This window comes from Euprymna scolopes, chromosome 18, assembly GCF_053919585.1.
Source record: "Euprymna scolopes isolate OS-2025 chromosome 18, ASM5391958v1, whole genome shotgun sequence".
NCBI classification, from domain to species: Eukaryota; Metazoa; Mollusca; class Cephalopoda; order Sepiida; family Sepiolidae; genus Euprymna; species Euprymna scolopes.
Window position 1 is genome coordinate 99249519 of NC_136499.1, and position 17970 is coordinate 99267488.

The window sequence follows — 17970 nt, forward strand, 5'->3', positions numbered from 1 at the left end:
TGGAGTATTTTTAATATTATCATTTATATTAATATGTTCTACCGTTTTTTTTTAATTGAAAACCTTATTATGTATGGTTGGCCCTAGTTTATATGTAACTATTGGTTTTTGATCTCATTTGGTTGTAATTGTATCGTTTTTGGATTATTAAATATTTTAGGTAAATTTATATCATCAAAACCTTTATTTTCATACAAGACTACACAAACATTTCTAGGTTTATTTTTTTTTTATATACCTTCCACAGGTGGCTTACATAATTTAGTGTCGATTGTATCCAGAATATATTCATACCATTGAATAAAATAGTCTTTCCTATATATCGCATCCGGTTGTAATCATATTTTAGATGCGAATTCCCTCAAAGATTTCTTTTTGTTTGACCAAGCAGTTTTCTAATATAATTGAAAAACTCAGAGATTTTAGTAATTATAATATCTTTAGTTTTGTTAAAGAAATCCTTGCATGAAATAGCTGATTCTCTATTGTTGCTATTAACATAAGTTCTATCCCTAATACCGTCGCGAGGTAAAGCTGGATATAATCGACCTACATTTTCGGAATCTTGAAGGTTATTTTTCTTAAATCTAATATTTCAAATTATGGGTAAATTACTTGCATTTTTTTTTTATTATGTTGTCTTCCTTATCCTGACGCATCTTTAGTATATCATTATCTACAGTGCCTAAACTGGTACATCCATTACGAGGGGCGTGCAATAAGTAATGCCCCTGACCCACTTCCAGTTGTCTGATCTAGCTGAAATTTTGCATATACAATGATTTATATCTCTATGGGTTATGTGGCAAATTACAGCTCTGAACTAATCGTGGTTTCTGTTTTACAGGTGTTTGAACTGAGTCAGGTGTGAAATGGAGCCTGTTGAATGTTGAGCAGTGATCCGGTTTTTGTATTTGAAAGGACGCACACCACAGGAGACTTTTGATGAGATGAAAGAAACTTATGGTGATAATGCCCCATCATATGACCTTGTAAAACGCTGGCATCGTGAATTCAAACATGGCCGGAAGTCTGTGGAAACAGCTCCCAGACCTGGTCGCCCCTTTCTGCCATTGATGAGGCATCTGTCCATCAAGTTGAGGCTGCTATTTTGGAAGATCGACGCATTACTATTCGCCAAATAGCCCAAGATGTCAAGATTAGTACAGGGTCTGTGAAAACTATCATTCATGACTATTTGCATATGCATAAGGTGTCTGCCAGATGGATTCCCAGGTTGCTCACACCATTCCAGAAGGATGAATTTGGAGATATGCCAAGAAGATGAGTCAAAGTTTTTCAAAAGACTGATTACACAGGATGAAACCTGGGTCCATCACTATGATCCAGAGACCAAAGCCCAGTCAATGCAGTGGAAGCACTTGGACTCACCACCTCCAAGGAAGGCAAGGGTGCAGCCCTCTACTGGCAAGGTCATGCTCACAGTCTTCTGGGACCAGGACAGAGTAGTGATGACAGATTTCCTGGCAAAGGGTACCACAATTACAGGAGCCTATTATGCTTCACTTTTGAGGAAATTAAGGGAAGCTATCAAAATCAAGAGGCGGGGCCAGATCAGCAAAGGTATCCTCCTCCTGTAGGACAACACTCCGGTCCAGAACTCGCATGTCGCCAGATCAGAAGTACGAGCATATGGTTATGAAATCCTTCCCCATCCTCCCTACTCTTGCACCCTCTGACTTTCACCTCTTCCCAGCCATGAAGTTGTTTTTGAAATGAAAGTCTATCCCAGATGATGCAGCCTTGATTTCTGAAGTCACGTCGTGGTTGGAGGACCAACTTGGGGTGTTCTACAAAAACGGTCTCCAGAGCTGCATCAAACGATGGGAGAAATGCATAACTCTTGGTGATTCCTATGTAGAGAAAGCCTAATAACTGCCAAGTTTCGTTGCTCTACTGCTATGGGAAGTGGATCAGGGGCATTACTTATTGCACGCCCCTCGTATTTTAAAATTTTTCAATAATTTATACAGAAAAAGACGACTGGCTTCAAGTTTCTTTAAAGTGTTTAATAACATGGATACAGCCCTTAGCACTAATTCTATGCAAATTCATACGTTTATTCAGAGGCATTACAGTTTCCCCTACATATTGTAGATTATAATTTTACAGGACAACAGGTAGACTAAATTTTGTGACCTATATGACAAATCTTCTTTAGAATGATTAAGTACAGGATAATTTTTTTGGTCACGTTTGATTTACATTCTTTAGCTGTCATAAGAATATTACAGGTTTTACATAATGAAGCTCCACAGTGAGCAACATTAAAATTAGTTTCAGCCGAACAAGTCCCATTTGCTACTTCAAAAGAAAGAGTTCCTATTTCTGTATTACTCATGACAACGACTTGACCCTGTCGAGATTTATCTGACCTACTTGGATTGTTAGCCCTAGGGGAACTCACTAGTTATGGGGACTTCCCAAACCTAGCCTGGGATCTAGTTTTAGTGACCATATATATATTTGCTTGTCTAGCCGTACTGATGAGCTATAAAACAGGGAAACAGTACTATATGTGGATGACTCTCTCTCTCTCTCTCTCTCTATATATATATATATATATATACACTTGTGCCCGATATTATTCATACCCCTCGGATCTTTGAGATTTCTATAAGAATATTGCTCAAACCAGAAGGTAGACAATATTAAAGGGATTTCAAACAATAAATCAAGCATAAGCATTTAATTTAAACTCAACAAATAAATAAATTATGCAAGTTTGAAACATTATACAAAGAAAAACAATAATGGCACTAGTTCAAAATTATTCATACCTCTCTTACTAATAGTCAATAGCATGCCCTTTATTCTTAATAACTGCCTGTAACCGTTTGGGATATTTATCAACAAGGTTTTTACAAGCATCAACACTGATTTTTGACCATTCTTCAATGCAGTAGTTCTCCAAATCCCTCAAATTTCTAGGTTTCCGCTTTTTAACCTCAGTTTTCAATATGTGCCAGAGGTTTTCGATAGGGTTCAGGTCGGGACTCTGGCTAGGCCATTCCAAAACATTAATTTGATTATCCTCAAACCATTTCTTGACTATTTTGGCAGTATGTTTTGGATTATTATCCTGTTGAAGGACCCAGTTTGGTCCTAAATGGAGCTTCTCCGCATCCTGTCTAATGTTTTTCTGGAGTATCTCCAAATATTGCTCCTTCTTCATGGTTCCATCTATCTTGACCAAACTACCTGGACCACTAGCCGAAAAGGAGCCCCAAAACATTAGGCTACCACCACCATGTTTCACCGTGGGTATGGTGTTCTTTGGGTTGTAAGCTTCTCCTTTCTTCCTTCAAACGTAAGAAGCATCCATATGGCCAAACAATTCAATTTTTGTTTCGTCAGTCCACAAAATACTTGAGAAAACGGACTCTGGAGAATTCACATGGGTCCTAGCAAACTTTAGACGTGCTGCAAGGTGTTTTCCGGTGTGCAATGGAGTCCTTCTTGGTCTTCTTCCTTTCAGACCATTTTCATGCAGAGTCCTTTGCAATGTTTGCCTTGATATTTTTATGCCAGAAGACTCCAGATTTTCTAAAATGTCCTTATTAGTGGTGGTTGGATTTGCATTAACACTTCTTACAATATTCCTGGTGGCTCTAGCAGACAGTTTCCTTTTCCTTCCTCTACCAATCAAGTTGTTTGTTGTGTGGTGGCTCTGGAATTTTTTGATGATGCTCTGTACTGTTGCTGTAGGGACCTCAAATTTCTTGGAAATTGACTTGTAACCTAAACCATCCTTATGTGAATTCACAATTTTAGTCCTAAGATCATTACTAAGCTCTTTTTTCTTCCCCATTCTAATAATTTTTATTCTTTTATTGGTTTTCAGTTGATATCATTTTAATTTCTGAAAAATGCAAAAAACGAAATGAAATTAATCAAAGGTTGTATAAAAGCATTCAAAATAAGAATCAAACAGAAAACAAACAGTCAGAAACTCGATTAATACTGAAAAAATAAGGGGGTATGATTATTTTTGAACATTGCAGATTTTATAAATAGCTGTATATTTCTTTTATTACAAGTATCCCGAGATTTTAAAATGACGAAAATGATCAGAAGAGGTTTATTAAGAATATGTATCAATATGGACGTAAACAATAAATTCTTACAAAAGTTACACCTAATAAACTCAATTTTCAAGGGGGGTATGAATAATATCGGGCACAAGTGTATATATATATATATATATAGTAATCCACATACAGTACTGTTTTGCTGTTTAACCATTGCGTTATACGGCTGCTGCTGTAGGGTAATGAATTAACGATGTTTTGACATCGTCCAAATGCCTCCTTGAAATTTGGTATATAAGGTATTCAGACATGTGGAAAACTTTTTATTTGGTTTTCACCCAAAAAAAAATCGGCTGCTCAGGGGCTAAAATTGAAAAATTGGTACTTAAAGGTCATCGGATTTTTATGTTTGCCAACTGTTTCACGAGGTTTGAAAACCCTTTTTATAGACGTGGCAAGCGTGTCTAATGGTTATCGTACTTGACTCCCTGGCTTTAGGTTTTGGTTTCGATTTCAGCTCAAGTATTGTTTGCTTACAATAAGTGAACTGTGTAGAAAAATACTCGCATGCACATGTCTCAGTTACTTTCGGGGGGGGGGTACATTTCTTTTTTTTTTTTTTTTTTTTTTTTTTAGGAATTTAACGTTACCCTTTTAATACCGGGCAACTCCGGCTACATCTTTTAGTATATAATAAATTTGTTTTATTTTTCCAAATGATTGATCGTGAATTGCCAGACAAACGGGATTGTTAATTCTCTAAAAATAATATTTATATTCTTTTTACAATGCAGTCTATAGAAATGAGATGACGACGCAAGGGAGTTTCACTCTATATTAATAAACAAACTTTATTTGTCATTTTCGTTAGTAGCTTTGGTAGAAGAAAGAAACGTATTAGTAAGAGAGTTCCATTGAAAGAGAGAGAAAAGTGTTCAATCTGTTTAAAGATAGAATTAATATCATACCGTCTGGTTGAAGAAGAGAATAGTTCAGTGTTCGTGCGCGCACGTGTTTATAGCTAGTAGTCGCCGGGGTAAAAGAGAAAGAAAGGACAAAGTCTTCAGTGTACTGATGTGTTGGCGTGCGTGAGTATGAGGTGTATCGACGAGAGTAGTCCTGTAGAATGATACATAAAGTTCGTGTGGTTACCGCACGTGCGAATAAATGGTAGTTTGAAGAAACCCATAGCTAGCTCGTTGTACTCACGTCCTGCCTGGGGCCGCACGCAGCCCTAGGTGAAGTCTGCTGTTGGGCAGACCAACGAGAAAGAGAATTAAAGGTTTGTGATTTCGTCTTTTATATACTCGCTCGCGTAACTGGGAGCTGGCTTGTGATTGGACAAGCCAGAGAGAAATGGATTTCAAATCTCAAAGTCGTGAGAAGTAGTCTCTGTCTGTTTGTAGCGGCTGCTGCAGGTCCATCCGTACTTTTCCACATTAATCGTTAGTAGAAAGTATCCCATTTTTTTATTTTTTTATTTTTTTTTTTTTTAGTGGTCGAGGTTTTTAATATTTTCGATTTATATTTTATTTTCAACATTATTTTTAAAAAGATCTTACTCTGGTGTTTACACGTTCATGAGCAGAAAGAAAATATTAAAATATCGTATTTTAAAATTTCCCTTGAACTGTTATCTTTGTATGAAGTTTTTTTTTTTTTTTTTTTTTTTTTACAATCATTATTTTTTGGTAAAAATATTGAATAAACACTACTTATTGATAATATCGTTAGTTCGAGAAATTAATTTTCTTAAAATTATATTGATTTCATTTACACATACTTTAGGAGCTTTTTTGTAATATACAAGATTTGTTTTAAATTTTTGTTTATTTTCGTTTATTTCAGTTATGCTTATTATTAAGCAAAAGTAAATTTTTGTATTTTTATTAAAAAAAATATAACTTTATTTAAGATTTCCTTTACACAAAATGATACATTTTTACCAAGATTTAAAAAATATATATGAGTTCATTGTATTTGGATCATTGATTAATAAATATTGGTTGATTTCCTGAATTTCGGCGAATTTTTAAGTGGAAGAACATGATCAAAATGTTTTTACCCAATTACTTTTGTTTGTTTGTTTTATTTGTTTATTTATTTATTTATTTTGTTGCTTTCGTTAGAGAAATAGAAATCAATTCACTTCGTTTTCAGAATCTTAAAGATTTAAAAATGAGTTTAAGTAAAGGTCAAGCATCCATTCTCGACAAAAAGTTCGGCAGAAACTGGACCATTTCGGTAGCCTTTATCTGTCGGGATGAGGTACTGTAGAAAGTACGGATGGGTTTCAACTGAACTCCGTTAGTAGTTGTAGATATTGTTGTTGTTGTAGCAGCAGTAGTAGTAGTAGTAGTAGTAGTAGTAGTTCTTCTTGACATGTGCGGTTTCGGTTGTAAAAATAGCCTCTGGCCCTTATAAAACTAAAAGGGACAGATTGTCAAATTACACCGTTTTGACGTCACCTAAATAAACATAAATGATTGATTCTTTAGGTGCTGGGTTTTTTTTTCACTTAATGGTCACAAACAATATATTATTTATATATTAATGTTGATTTTCATTTTTTTTTCTACATTTCATTCGTTTTTATTTTTATTTTATTTATTTATTGATTTTTTTTTTTTTTTGCTCTTACAATAAAAATCAATATTGTGGATCGAGTAATCAGTAAATTAAGGAAAGGAAATTGACTTTTTCTTCATTTATCAAGTCCATTATTAAATAATAATGACATTAGGTACGGGCAAAAATGGGCGGACAAAATGGGGGACCTAGTTTTGAAAGCCGATTCATCAAAATTGTTTTGTTTTGTTTTTTTTTGTAGCTTTCCGACTACTTTTTGATTGTATTTGAAAGATTAGAGATTAAACTTAATTTCTAAAATGAAAAAAATATTTGTACACGTGAAAAAAAAAGTTATGAAAATGTTTCACGGCGAGCTACCCAATTCAGCTAAATTTTGAAGTTAAATAAATTCATTGTAAAAATCCTTTAAAAGATAAATATTAGTTTTCTGAGTCTATTTCAAAGATAATTAGTGAAGTAAAGTCCTAAGATATTGAATTAAATAAAAAGAAACACCTTGTTTGTACAAAGCATGAATTAATTAGCCCAAAAACCGAGTGATTCTAACGTTCGCAAAACGCAACAAACTAAAATTTTGTAAACACGAAAATTACAAAGGCCCAAAATTTCAGGCAGTCGAAAAACTGTGAAAATCATATCATGTAATTAAAAGGAAGGAAGTTCTTTTTTCCCCCCCAGTCGCGCATCCGTAGATTCTTTTTCTGAACGTTTGTATTATTTTTTGCATTTTTTAATTTAATTATTTTTCTATGTTCCTGTTTTTAAATTATTTTTTTTAATTATTGTTCAATATTATATAAAAAAAAAATGTTACGCCGAAAGTTTCACATTCTTGCAAGCAAGGAAATTATTAAAACCTTGCATATAAAAATCATGCGAAAAGCGTAATTAAAAAAAAAGTAGAAATATTTTTAGCAATTATAATTTTTTGAGTGTGAAAATATTAAATAAGCAATGCTTAATTCAGTGGTAATATTGGTTGTTCGAGAAATTCATTTTTCTTCGAGTTATATCGAATTCATTAATAGTGATTAAGGGGCTTTTTCTTAATGTTCCTATAAAAATTATTTTATTTTTATTCTTACAAATTACGATGCTTTATTTATATATAAAAAAAAAGGCAAAAATAAATTCTTGCGTTTTTTATTTACTACTGAAAACCATAACTTTAGTAAAGGTATTTTTTGTTTAAAGAAAATAATACATTTCCACTAAGATTTAAATAGAAATAATTAGTTCATTATATTCCGCGATCATTATATGATAAATACTGAAATTTTTATTAAAATTGGTTAATTTCCTGATTTTTGGTGATTTTTTTTTTTTTAAGTAAAGGGAGGGGTAAAATGTTAATACATTTTGAGGATCGGCATTTATTTTACCCGTACCTAAATAATGAGTTGCAGAGAAATCGGACATTATTTTTTTTTACATGTAAAAAATTATTGTTTAATGTTTAACATAAATTAGAAATAAAATAATATTTTGTTTGTTATAATTAAGTGAAAAATAAAAAAACGAAAATTGAACTAATTACGTCACAACGGTGTAATTTTGATAACTGTCCCTTTTAATCATGGAAGGGTCAGAGGTTATCTTTGAAACCTAAACTGTATATCTGCCTGTTGTTGTTGTTATTGTTGTTGTTGTTATTATTATTATTATTATTATTATTATTATTATTATTATTATTATTATTATTATGAGTAATAGTAGTAGTGTTATATTATGAGGCATCAAAAAGTCTTAATGTTACGTTGTGAGTATGAATACGTTCTATAACGACGTACATGTTGAATAGTGGGGTTTATCTTTTTCTGTATATTCGTGTACGTGTAAATGTCTGCATTATATACGTTGTATCATTTAGTTGATCGTCTAGTGTGTATATGTCAACATTTATGCAACAGTTTTAACAGGAAACGATTGACGTGGACGTATCGAAACAGTTGTAGACAAACAGTTCTTTTTAACAGATGTAAATAACACAACACATACCTGAATTATTTACGAACATTTATTTTCATGATCCGGCCGGCATTTTCAGAGATTACACGCTTTTACATCTTGACTGCCTGAAATGACGCCGCTCCCTGAGTCATTTTGAGTCGTCCGTTCTCTCTGATGTCCAGCTAACGACTGTCTAAAATCTCCCCAAATGTACGTTTCATCATGTTTAATTACGTGTCTCAGACCAACAGCTGATTTCCCCAATCTAGTTATTTGTTTATGCAAACCAAAATCATGTTTACATCTGTTTTCACATTCTTTTGCGATATTATATGTCACTCATTTTTCCCAATTTAATTGTTTATTTTTCTAATCATAATAATTGATCCAGCGATCCGCCGTCGCTCGAATAAACTAATAATAATAATAATAATAATAATAATAATAATAATAATGTTTTGACCCTTGGCCCTGCTTGCCGCAGTTAACAGATACTACGCTATGATCACATCCCAAAGGGTCACACACATTATTATTATAGTAGTAGTAGTAGTAGTAGTAGTAGTAGTAGTAGTAGTAGTAGTAGTATATAGATTTTAAGTTTATCTGTCTTTTACTTTTAAATATAATCACTTTTTTTGTTTTGTTTTTTTGACAGGAAAATCCTAGAAAGATCAGTCGGACACCTTCAGTTTCCAAAACTCCGAAAAAAAAACTCAATCCATGACGGAGGGTGGGCTCCTCCAGGAGGACAACCACAGCCACATCTGCGCCAAACATGTAACATGCGTAACAACACCAACAAATAAAATCACACAAAAAAAATTTTATAAGACAATATCTCCCAGTATGTTATATGTTTCATATTACAAAAAAAAAAAAAAAAAAATCGACAACAATTCATTCTTTAATCATCATATGCTGTCAGTTTTACAGTTGGCGGGAGTGCGGCCCGTTCCTCCCATTAATTAAAGGTGGCCTGCTAAGAGTTTTGTACGACGCTCATCGGACTGCTAAAGAATTTTTTTAAATCAAACTTGACTCCTTAATAGGAAAAATAGAACTTTGCTATAATGAACATGAACACGTATTTAAAAAAAAAAAAAAAACTAATACGGTCGCATTGCAATAAAAGACTCTAATATCATTTTTATACAATATGTATATACGCCTGTACATTATACATACATAGATTTCCGTTATATTAATTCTTAGCCCCTACAAATCAATCAAAAACAATAGAATATGAACATCTGGGACTCACCCTTTTCTTGATTAATCCGATGGCTGGGCCATAATTAATCAACAAAATAGCGAATGACAGAATTCTGTATTCTATTATTCCGATTTTCTCTGAGGTCAGTTGGACAGTTATATATATATATATATATATATATATATATATATATATATATATATATATATATATATATATATATATATATATTAGTGATGGGATGATTCCGATATTTTCCCCCATTCGGATACAATTACCGTTTCCATGCTAAATTCCCGATTCCGATACAATTACCGATTCCGATTCTTTCTAAATTTCTTATTATTTAACTATAAGATTGTTATTTTCCTAAACGTCAAAATCACACTTATTGAAGAAGATCTATCGATTTTAGCTTCATTTGGTATTTTAAAAATAAATAAATATTTAATATTTTATCATTATTACCAGCAATGGAAGATTTTACTTTAAACAAAATCAAATAAAAAAGACAATTAAAAGAATCGTTTTGGCATCAGAAATAGGCATCAATTTTTGCCGATACCGATTCCGATACCCCCAAATCTTCCAATTTTTTGGATTCCTGATTCCGATTCTGATTAATCGTCCACGCACTAATATATATATATATATATATATATATATATATATATATATATAATTCAAAGTTATTGCTAGGTATGTTGGTATATATCCCATTCTATAGTGTTCGATGCTAAAATATTTATTAGTAGAGCTGGTATATTTATTTGGATGGTATGCCTAAATTTCGATTGAACGGGTTCATCAGAACTAACTTCTTAACTCTGGATAGATATTGAGCTCAAAATTTTGGTGACAATGTAAGCCAAATATATATATGATTACTTCATTTAATCACATAAATTAATATGCGAAGATATAATTTTATGCGTAAATTTTTCAGTATTTACTTCAACAGTGCTCAATACATAGGTAGAGTTAGGTAGTAAGTTATGAAAATATATATGGCAATTAAGCTACACAGAATATTCCGTGTTTCATTCTCCTGAGAATTCGTCAGGCTTATGGTTAACTTACTATATATATATATAAAAGAAAGGTTGCTGTATAAGTTCCCGCCGTTCCATAAAAAAATTGTTCTAAAACATGTTTTTATATTTGGCAAAATGTTATATATAATTAGAAAGCACGTATTCTGTTCTACAAGATAATGGTAATCGTTTCTTTTTTTTTGGGGTTTTTTTTTTTTTTTTTTTTTTTTTGCTCATATAATTTTTTCTCGGTTTTCAGAACCGTCAAATGAATTGTCAAAGAGATAAAAAAAAAAAATCACATTTTCGACACCGTCTTTTCGCCTTTAATCGAGGTCAAAAAGCGAGTGAAGTGACCAAGGATAGTTGTGCCATATATGGAGAAAACGCTATAGCTGAGAGAACTGTTCGAGATTGGCTTACCAGATTCAAAGACGGTAATTTTGCCTTCAATCGTTCTGGAAGACTAATCAAGATAGACGAAGACCGACACGTAGAAAATTGAGTGAAAAGATAAAGTGTGATTTTGCGACAATTTCACGCCATCTTTAGTCGACGGGATTCAAACGAAAACTTGGAGCTTGGGTCCCACACGAACTTTTGCTGTAAACATCTTTGATTTTCTTTAAAAAACGGCGGGAACTTATGCAACAACCTAATATATATATATATATATATATATATATATATATATATATATATATATATATATATATATATATATATATATATATATATTTATATATATTGAATTACAATTTAATTTATTTGCTCTATCTTGCATATCGAGTAATTCTTGCTTAGATGGGATAACTTAATATTTTGTAAATAACTTAATATTTTGTAAACCTACAATCTCACGTTTACATAACCACTGATTGTTAAATAAAAACTATTCCGAAGTATATATATATATATATATATATATATATATATATATATATATATATATATATCAGATTAATGATGACGGAATTTTCTCTTTTCGTAATTCTTTTATCATCGACTCGGCGAACAAGTTTCCAGGTCTCCGATGGTCATTCATGAAGTAGGGATTCGTGATTCTTTTTTTTTTTTTTTTTTTGTTTGCCGACTAAATCTTTGCAATTTTTTCATGTGTGTTATTGAAGACCTTATATATTTTCTCCCGCCAAAAATATTGATCAAAATAATATAATAAATAACATCAAAAACAAAAGATCGAAGTGCTTCAGATTGCCAAAAAAAAAAAAACTACTCCATGAATAGTTACTGCAGACTCTAAAACTTGCTCGCTGAGTTGAGAATTCCGTCGTCTTTAATCTGACCTGTATTGATAACAGTTTGCTGCATAGGGGTATGACAACAACATATTCTTTTCATTGTTTTTACTCTTAAATATATATCCGACACAGTTAGACACAATTAATCAACCGAGGATCACATTACCTTACATAAAAACATATAAGATATCAATGGATATATACCTGAGAATCGAAACAAGGAAAAGCATATGCTGTTGTCATAGCCCTAGTGATAACTTTATTACTGGTATTAATTAGTTCCCCTGAGCCTTGGAGAGTTGCCTCCCATTACATATGTATGAGTTTCCTCCCCAATATATGCATTATTGTCCCATAAATATATACATTTGTCTTTGTATATAAAGTTTCTATATAACGCTACATGCCTTTTATTGTTTATCATTGTTTATTATAAATACATGTTGAGGGGGGGGGCGTGCTCGTACGTGCGTGTATGTGTGGGTGCAGTAACAGAGAAATTTTGGCGAAGCTTTCTTTGGGGAGAACTGCATTTTTATTTATATTGGTTTGGATGTCTATATTTTTACTACGTTTTGGTCGATTTGTCTTTCATATATAAATGCGGAAAAATATATCGCCACAAATGATAATTGTAGCGGGCGCATCGTCCAAAATGTAGTAGAAATATTTTACGGGATCAATAGTCCGACGACAGACAAGTAAATAATCCTCAAAAACAAACTTAGTAAAGTTTGACGGACCAACGTAAATGCTATTTCAAACTGTGGATTTTATCTGCGCAAATAGCATGTGCATGCATTGGTATTAAAAAAAAAAAAAAATCAGGTGTGATGTTTATAAGCATGCACTGCATGCTTATAAACATCACACCTGATTTTTTTTTTTTTTTAATACCAAAAATAAAGGAAAATATGATGTACTTACTCGTGAAGGAAAAAATATCGTTCACCAAAAATCACGGAAATTTGATTTATTAAAAAAAAAAAAATAGAAAATCAAATTTTATGATTAAAGGAGATAATTCAAACTTTTGCGAGGTTTTAGAAAGCCATTCTTTACATGGGGGGTACGAATTCCCAATAATCGCTCAAAATTATTTTATATATATATATATATATATATATATATATATATATATATATATATATATATATATATAACTACTTGATCAATTTACGGTGTGCCTTCAATAATTTCCAGACATTTTTGCACAGGTGTTTAAAATAGATGTAAACGCTTGAAAATTCAGTATGTTATTGCTATACATCTTATGAGATGGCTGACCAATTTTTATGATTTCAGGTTCAAATGAACAGCTACAGCAGGAATTCGATAAAGCCTTGGTGAATTTCAAAAATGCAATTTGGAAGTGAGGACACTTTTGACGAATGGAATGCAATAAAATTCTGTTTTAAACTTGAAAAAAATTCACAAAAACGTATAGAATGCTTCAGACTGTTTTTGGACCATCTTGCATGAATCGAGCATCAGTTTCTGAGTGGCATGAGAGATTCAAGGAAGGCAGGGAGTCTATGCGGGATGATGAGAGTTTCATGTCAGTGTGAGAACAATTATTTGTGAGGAATTGAAGATGCAGAAGATTTGCTCAAAGTTTGTCCTCGCCCTTCCTATAATCCTGATCTTGCTCCCTGTGGCTTTTGGTTATTCCCTAAGCTCAAAGAAAACCTTAGAGGTTGTCGTTATGACAAATTAAGCGATAAAAGAAGCTGTGACGAGGGTCATTGTCATGCTCACACAAGAGAACTTCCATGGGGCCTTCCAAAAATTGTTGGTATGATACAACAAGTGCATTGCAGCCGGAAGAGAGTACTTTAAAAGGGACCAAGAGTTTCATGTGTGTACTATCAATAAAAGTGTCCATACATAAAACGTCTGGAAACTTATTTAAGGCGCCTTACACATGATTTATTTTGTACATTTTCTTTTTGTCGCGGGTACATACATAATAAATTTTTTATTTTATTTTTCTGTTTTGTTTGTTTTTGTTGCTGTTGTTGGGAAGGAAGGTAAGAGGGTCGTGCAATAAGTAATGCTCCTGACCCACTTCCAGTTGTCTGATCTAGCTGAAATTTTGCATGTGCAATGATTTATATCTCTACGGGTTATGTGGCAAATTACAGCTCTGAACTATTTGTGGTTTCTTTTTTACAGGTGTTTGAACTGAGTCAGGTGTGAAATGGAGCCTGTTGAATGTCGCGCAGTGATCCGGTTGTTGTATTTGAAAGACGCACACCACAGGAGACTTTTTAATGAAATGAAAGAAACTTATGGTGATAATGCCCCATCATATGACCTTGTAAAACGCTGGCATCGTGAATTCAAACATGGCCGGAAGTCTGTGGAAACAGCTCCCAGATCTGGTCGCCCCCTTTCTGCCATTGATGAGGCATCTGTCCATTAAGTTGAGGCTGCCATTTTGGAAGATCGACGCATTACTATTCGCCAAATAGCCCAAGATGTCATGATTAGTACAGGGTCTGTGGAAACTATCATTCATGACCATTTGCATATGCATAAGGTGTCTGCCAGATGGATTCCCAGGTTGTTCACACCATTCCAGAAGCGAGAATGCGCCGAGTGCTTGAGGATGAATTTGGAGATGTGCCAAGAAGATGAGTCAAAGTTTTTCAAAAGACTGATTACACAGGATGAAACCTGGGTCCTTCACTATGATCCAGAGACCAAAGCCCAATCAATGCAGTGGAAGCACTTGGACTCACCACCTCCAAAGAAGGCAAGGGTGCAGCTCTCCACTGGCAAGGTCATGCTCACAGTCTTCAGGGACCAGGACAGAGTAGTGATGACAGATTTCCTGGCAAAGGGTACCACAATTAGAGGAGCCTATTATGTTTCACTTTTGAGGAAATTAAGGGAAGCTATCAAAATCAAGAGGTGGAGCAAGAGCAGCAAAGGCACCCTCCTCCTGCAGGACAACACTCCGGTTCACAACTCATATGTCGCCAGATCAGAAGCACAGCGTATGGTTATGAAATCCTTCCCCATCCTCCCTACTCTTCTGACCTTGCGCCCTCTGACTTTCATCGCTTCTCAGCCATGAAGTTATTTTTTAAATGAAAGCGTTTCCCAGATGATGCAGCCTTGGTTTCTGAAGTCATGTCGTGGTTGGAGGACCAACCTAGGGTGTTCTACAAAAACGGTCTCCAGAGCTGCATCAAACGATGGGAGAAATGCATAACTCTTGGTGGTTCCTATGTAGAGAAAGACTAATAACTGTGCCAAGTTTCGTTGCTCTACTGCTATGGGAAATGGGCCAGGGGCATTACTTATTGCACACCGCTCGTATGAACTAAATTTTATTTAAAACTGAAGCGTAATAGATCCATAAACCTTATGGACCTCTCAGATAAATGCATTTAGCATAAGCAAAAATTTAAACTACCTAAATCTCATAGATAAAAATTTTAAACTACCTAAATCTCACTAGTATAAAGATGTTTTAAATCATCTAAATCCCATAGAGAAGAAACATTAAACTGCCCAAATTTCATAAAGATTTTAAAACCAACTAAATTCCCTGTATATAAAATAAAAATAAAAAAAGATTAAATTTCACAGAAAAATATGTTCAAACCAACTAATCTCATTGAGAAAAAAGAAAGTACAACCACTTAAATCCTATAGCAAAAGCTTTTTAAACCACCTAAATCCATAATGTAAATATATATATATATATATATATATATATATATATATATATATATATATATATATATATATATATAATGCTACCAAAATCATTTGAGAAACATTAAAGAGGCAAACAGGAAGACTTCTAACATTGTGTGAGAAACCAGTCTAGAAAAATGTATTAAACTGTGCTTGGAAGAAAAGTATACCCTATTGAAATAGTGTGATAATAATTTACTTAACAAAAGAATCGAAGTCGTATCAAATTGTTTGCATACAACTAAATTCCTCTTTTATAATTTATCAGCAAATTAACTTCTTAAAAAAGAGAAATATTTTGTCAATGATTTATATTAAATTGCATATCTGTTGATCGCGTTTGATTATTATAAAGACTTGCGTTAAAATAACTAAAATAAGAAGCAAGTAACCCAGTGTAATATTGGATCTTAAGGATGGATCATAAATTTTTAAAAAATTATCAGCTCTGCAATATGTTGTAAATTATAACATTCTATTTTTTGAAACTTTATTCTAACTGAATCTTTTCAAACAATTATATATATATATATATATATATATATATATATATATATATATATAAAGAAAAGCCTTCTCCACTTACATTTTTAATCACTTTCCGTATATGTACATAAAATATATAAATATCTCACTTTTCATATGATTTTACTATCATGTTTGGTATATTATATTTTCTAAATCATCCGTATCATTATCTTAAGGAAGTCCCCCTGAAAATGGGGATGAAACGTTGAGAATTTTCTAAAAAGGCCAAAGGTTTTCTTTCCCTTTTTCCCATGATGTTATAATATCATACCTTCTTTTGTTTTTATATATATACTAGCGAGGGGTACCCGGCGTTGCCCGGGTGTTTTTCGGGGTATGTGAAAAAAAGCCGAAGCGTTGACGACGCGCAGTTAGAAAATAGTAAAGTGTTTTAAAAAAAACAGGTGCGCGTTTTTGATTGACGTGACGGCGATAGGTATTCAGCAGTTATTTTGTGCGGGACAGTTTTGAATAAATGGGTTTGTTTGTTTTTAAAAAGCCGCTCCCTCGTCTCGATATCACGAAGTCGACATTGAACAAACTGGCTTTCGGCCTGTGATTAGAGTCGAGTTTCGCTTTTGTTTATACCGAAAACTGAATGTAACGCGTGCCGATGCGGGAAATGTGGAATAATTAAGGTTTGAAACTGAATAAAATTAAATAGAGAGGCGAGCTCCATGGATAATTCGTAGATATTACAATTTATAAATGATATAAAAAGTTTTAAAAAGTTGTGAAGCGAGCAAGCGCTTGTTTGAAAGAAGCCTTTCGTGGACATCGAGAAAAAGCGAGCATACATACATACATACATACATACATACATACATACATACATTTTCGCTTTTATATTTATAGATATATATATGTGTGTGTGTGTGTGTGTGTGTGTGTGTGTAAACTTCGCCGGCTCATTTCTTCTATTGACTTTTTGATCCTGGTCGAAATTGTTTTCATTATATAAAAACCAAAAACAATCCTGTTCTTCTGGATGCTTCAATTTCTTTAAGAGTTATTTTGCATGCATTAAACGATTTTCTTTAGTTTTTGTTGACATGAACTGATTTATATCGGAGTTCTTGATGAGCAACATACCTTATTGTTTCTTCATACACTTGTCATATGGATGCCCTCGAATTTTAGTCGATCATGCCATGCATCCTTCTGACAAACTCAAATGATCTGAGTGAATCAGATTGTTGGCAATGCTGTTTCCCCTTGCCTGTATTGTTTTTATTTACCTTCTCTTCTAACTTTGCAAACAAAAGATTAGTCGAGTTTTAGAGATCTTGCAATTTCTGAACTGCTGTGTTTCGCTTTTATAGAAACTATTACAGCGTATCTTTTCATTTCATCAGTTATGGTAGTATCTGCCATAGGATCTTCTGAAAGTAAAAAAAAATATCAATTAGTATATTTTCAATTTAAATTACAAAAGTATGTCCTCATATATATAATTCGGGGTTGCTATATTTCAAAGGTAAAATGACCAGTGAAATATAACGAGGTTAATACAAGAGTACTCAATACAGAAGTAAAGCAAGTTACACTTTCAATTTGTTTTTACATAAACAGTAATTTGTTGCTACACTGTCATGAGCATGTTTCGGTCTTCTAGTATTTAGTAA

At 33.0% G+C, this 17970-nt stretch overlaps 1 protein-coding gene across 3 annotated transcripts in view; it reads left to right on the forward strand.

The window, feature by feature from the left end:
* The window catches only part of LOC145297710 (uncharacterized), a 288669-nt gene extending 279247 nt beyond the window's left edge, over positions 1–9422 (forward strand). For all 3 annotated transcript variants that reach the window (XM_080143913.1, XM_080143914.1, XM_080143915.1), the window contains one exon: positions 9253–9422. In XM_080143913.1, coding sequence (XP_080000039.1) covers positions 9253–9263 — 11 coding nt within the window. In that variant the 3' untranslated portion in view covers positions 9264–9422. The remainder of the gene's footprint in view (positions 1–9252) is intronic.
* Positions 9423–17970: the final 8548 nt, after the last annotated feature.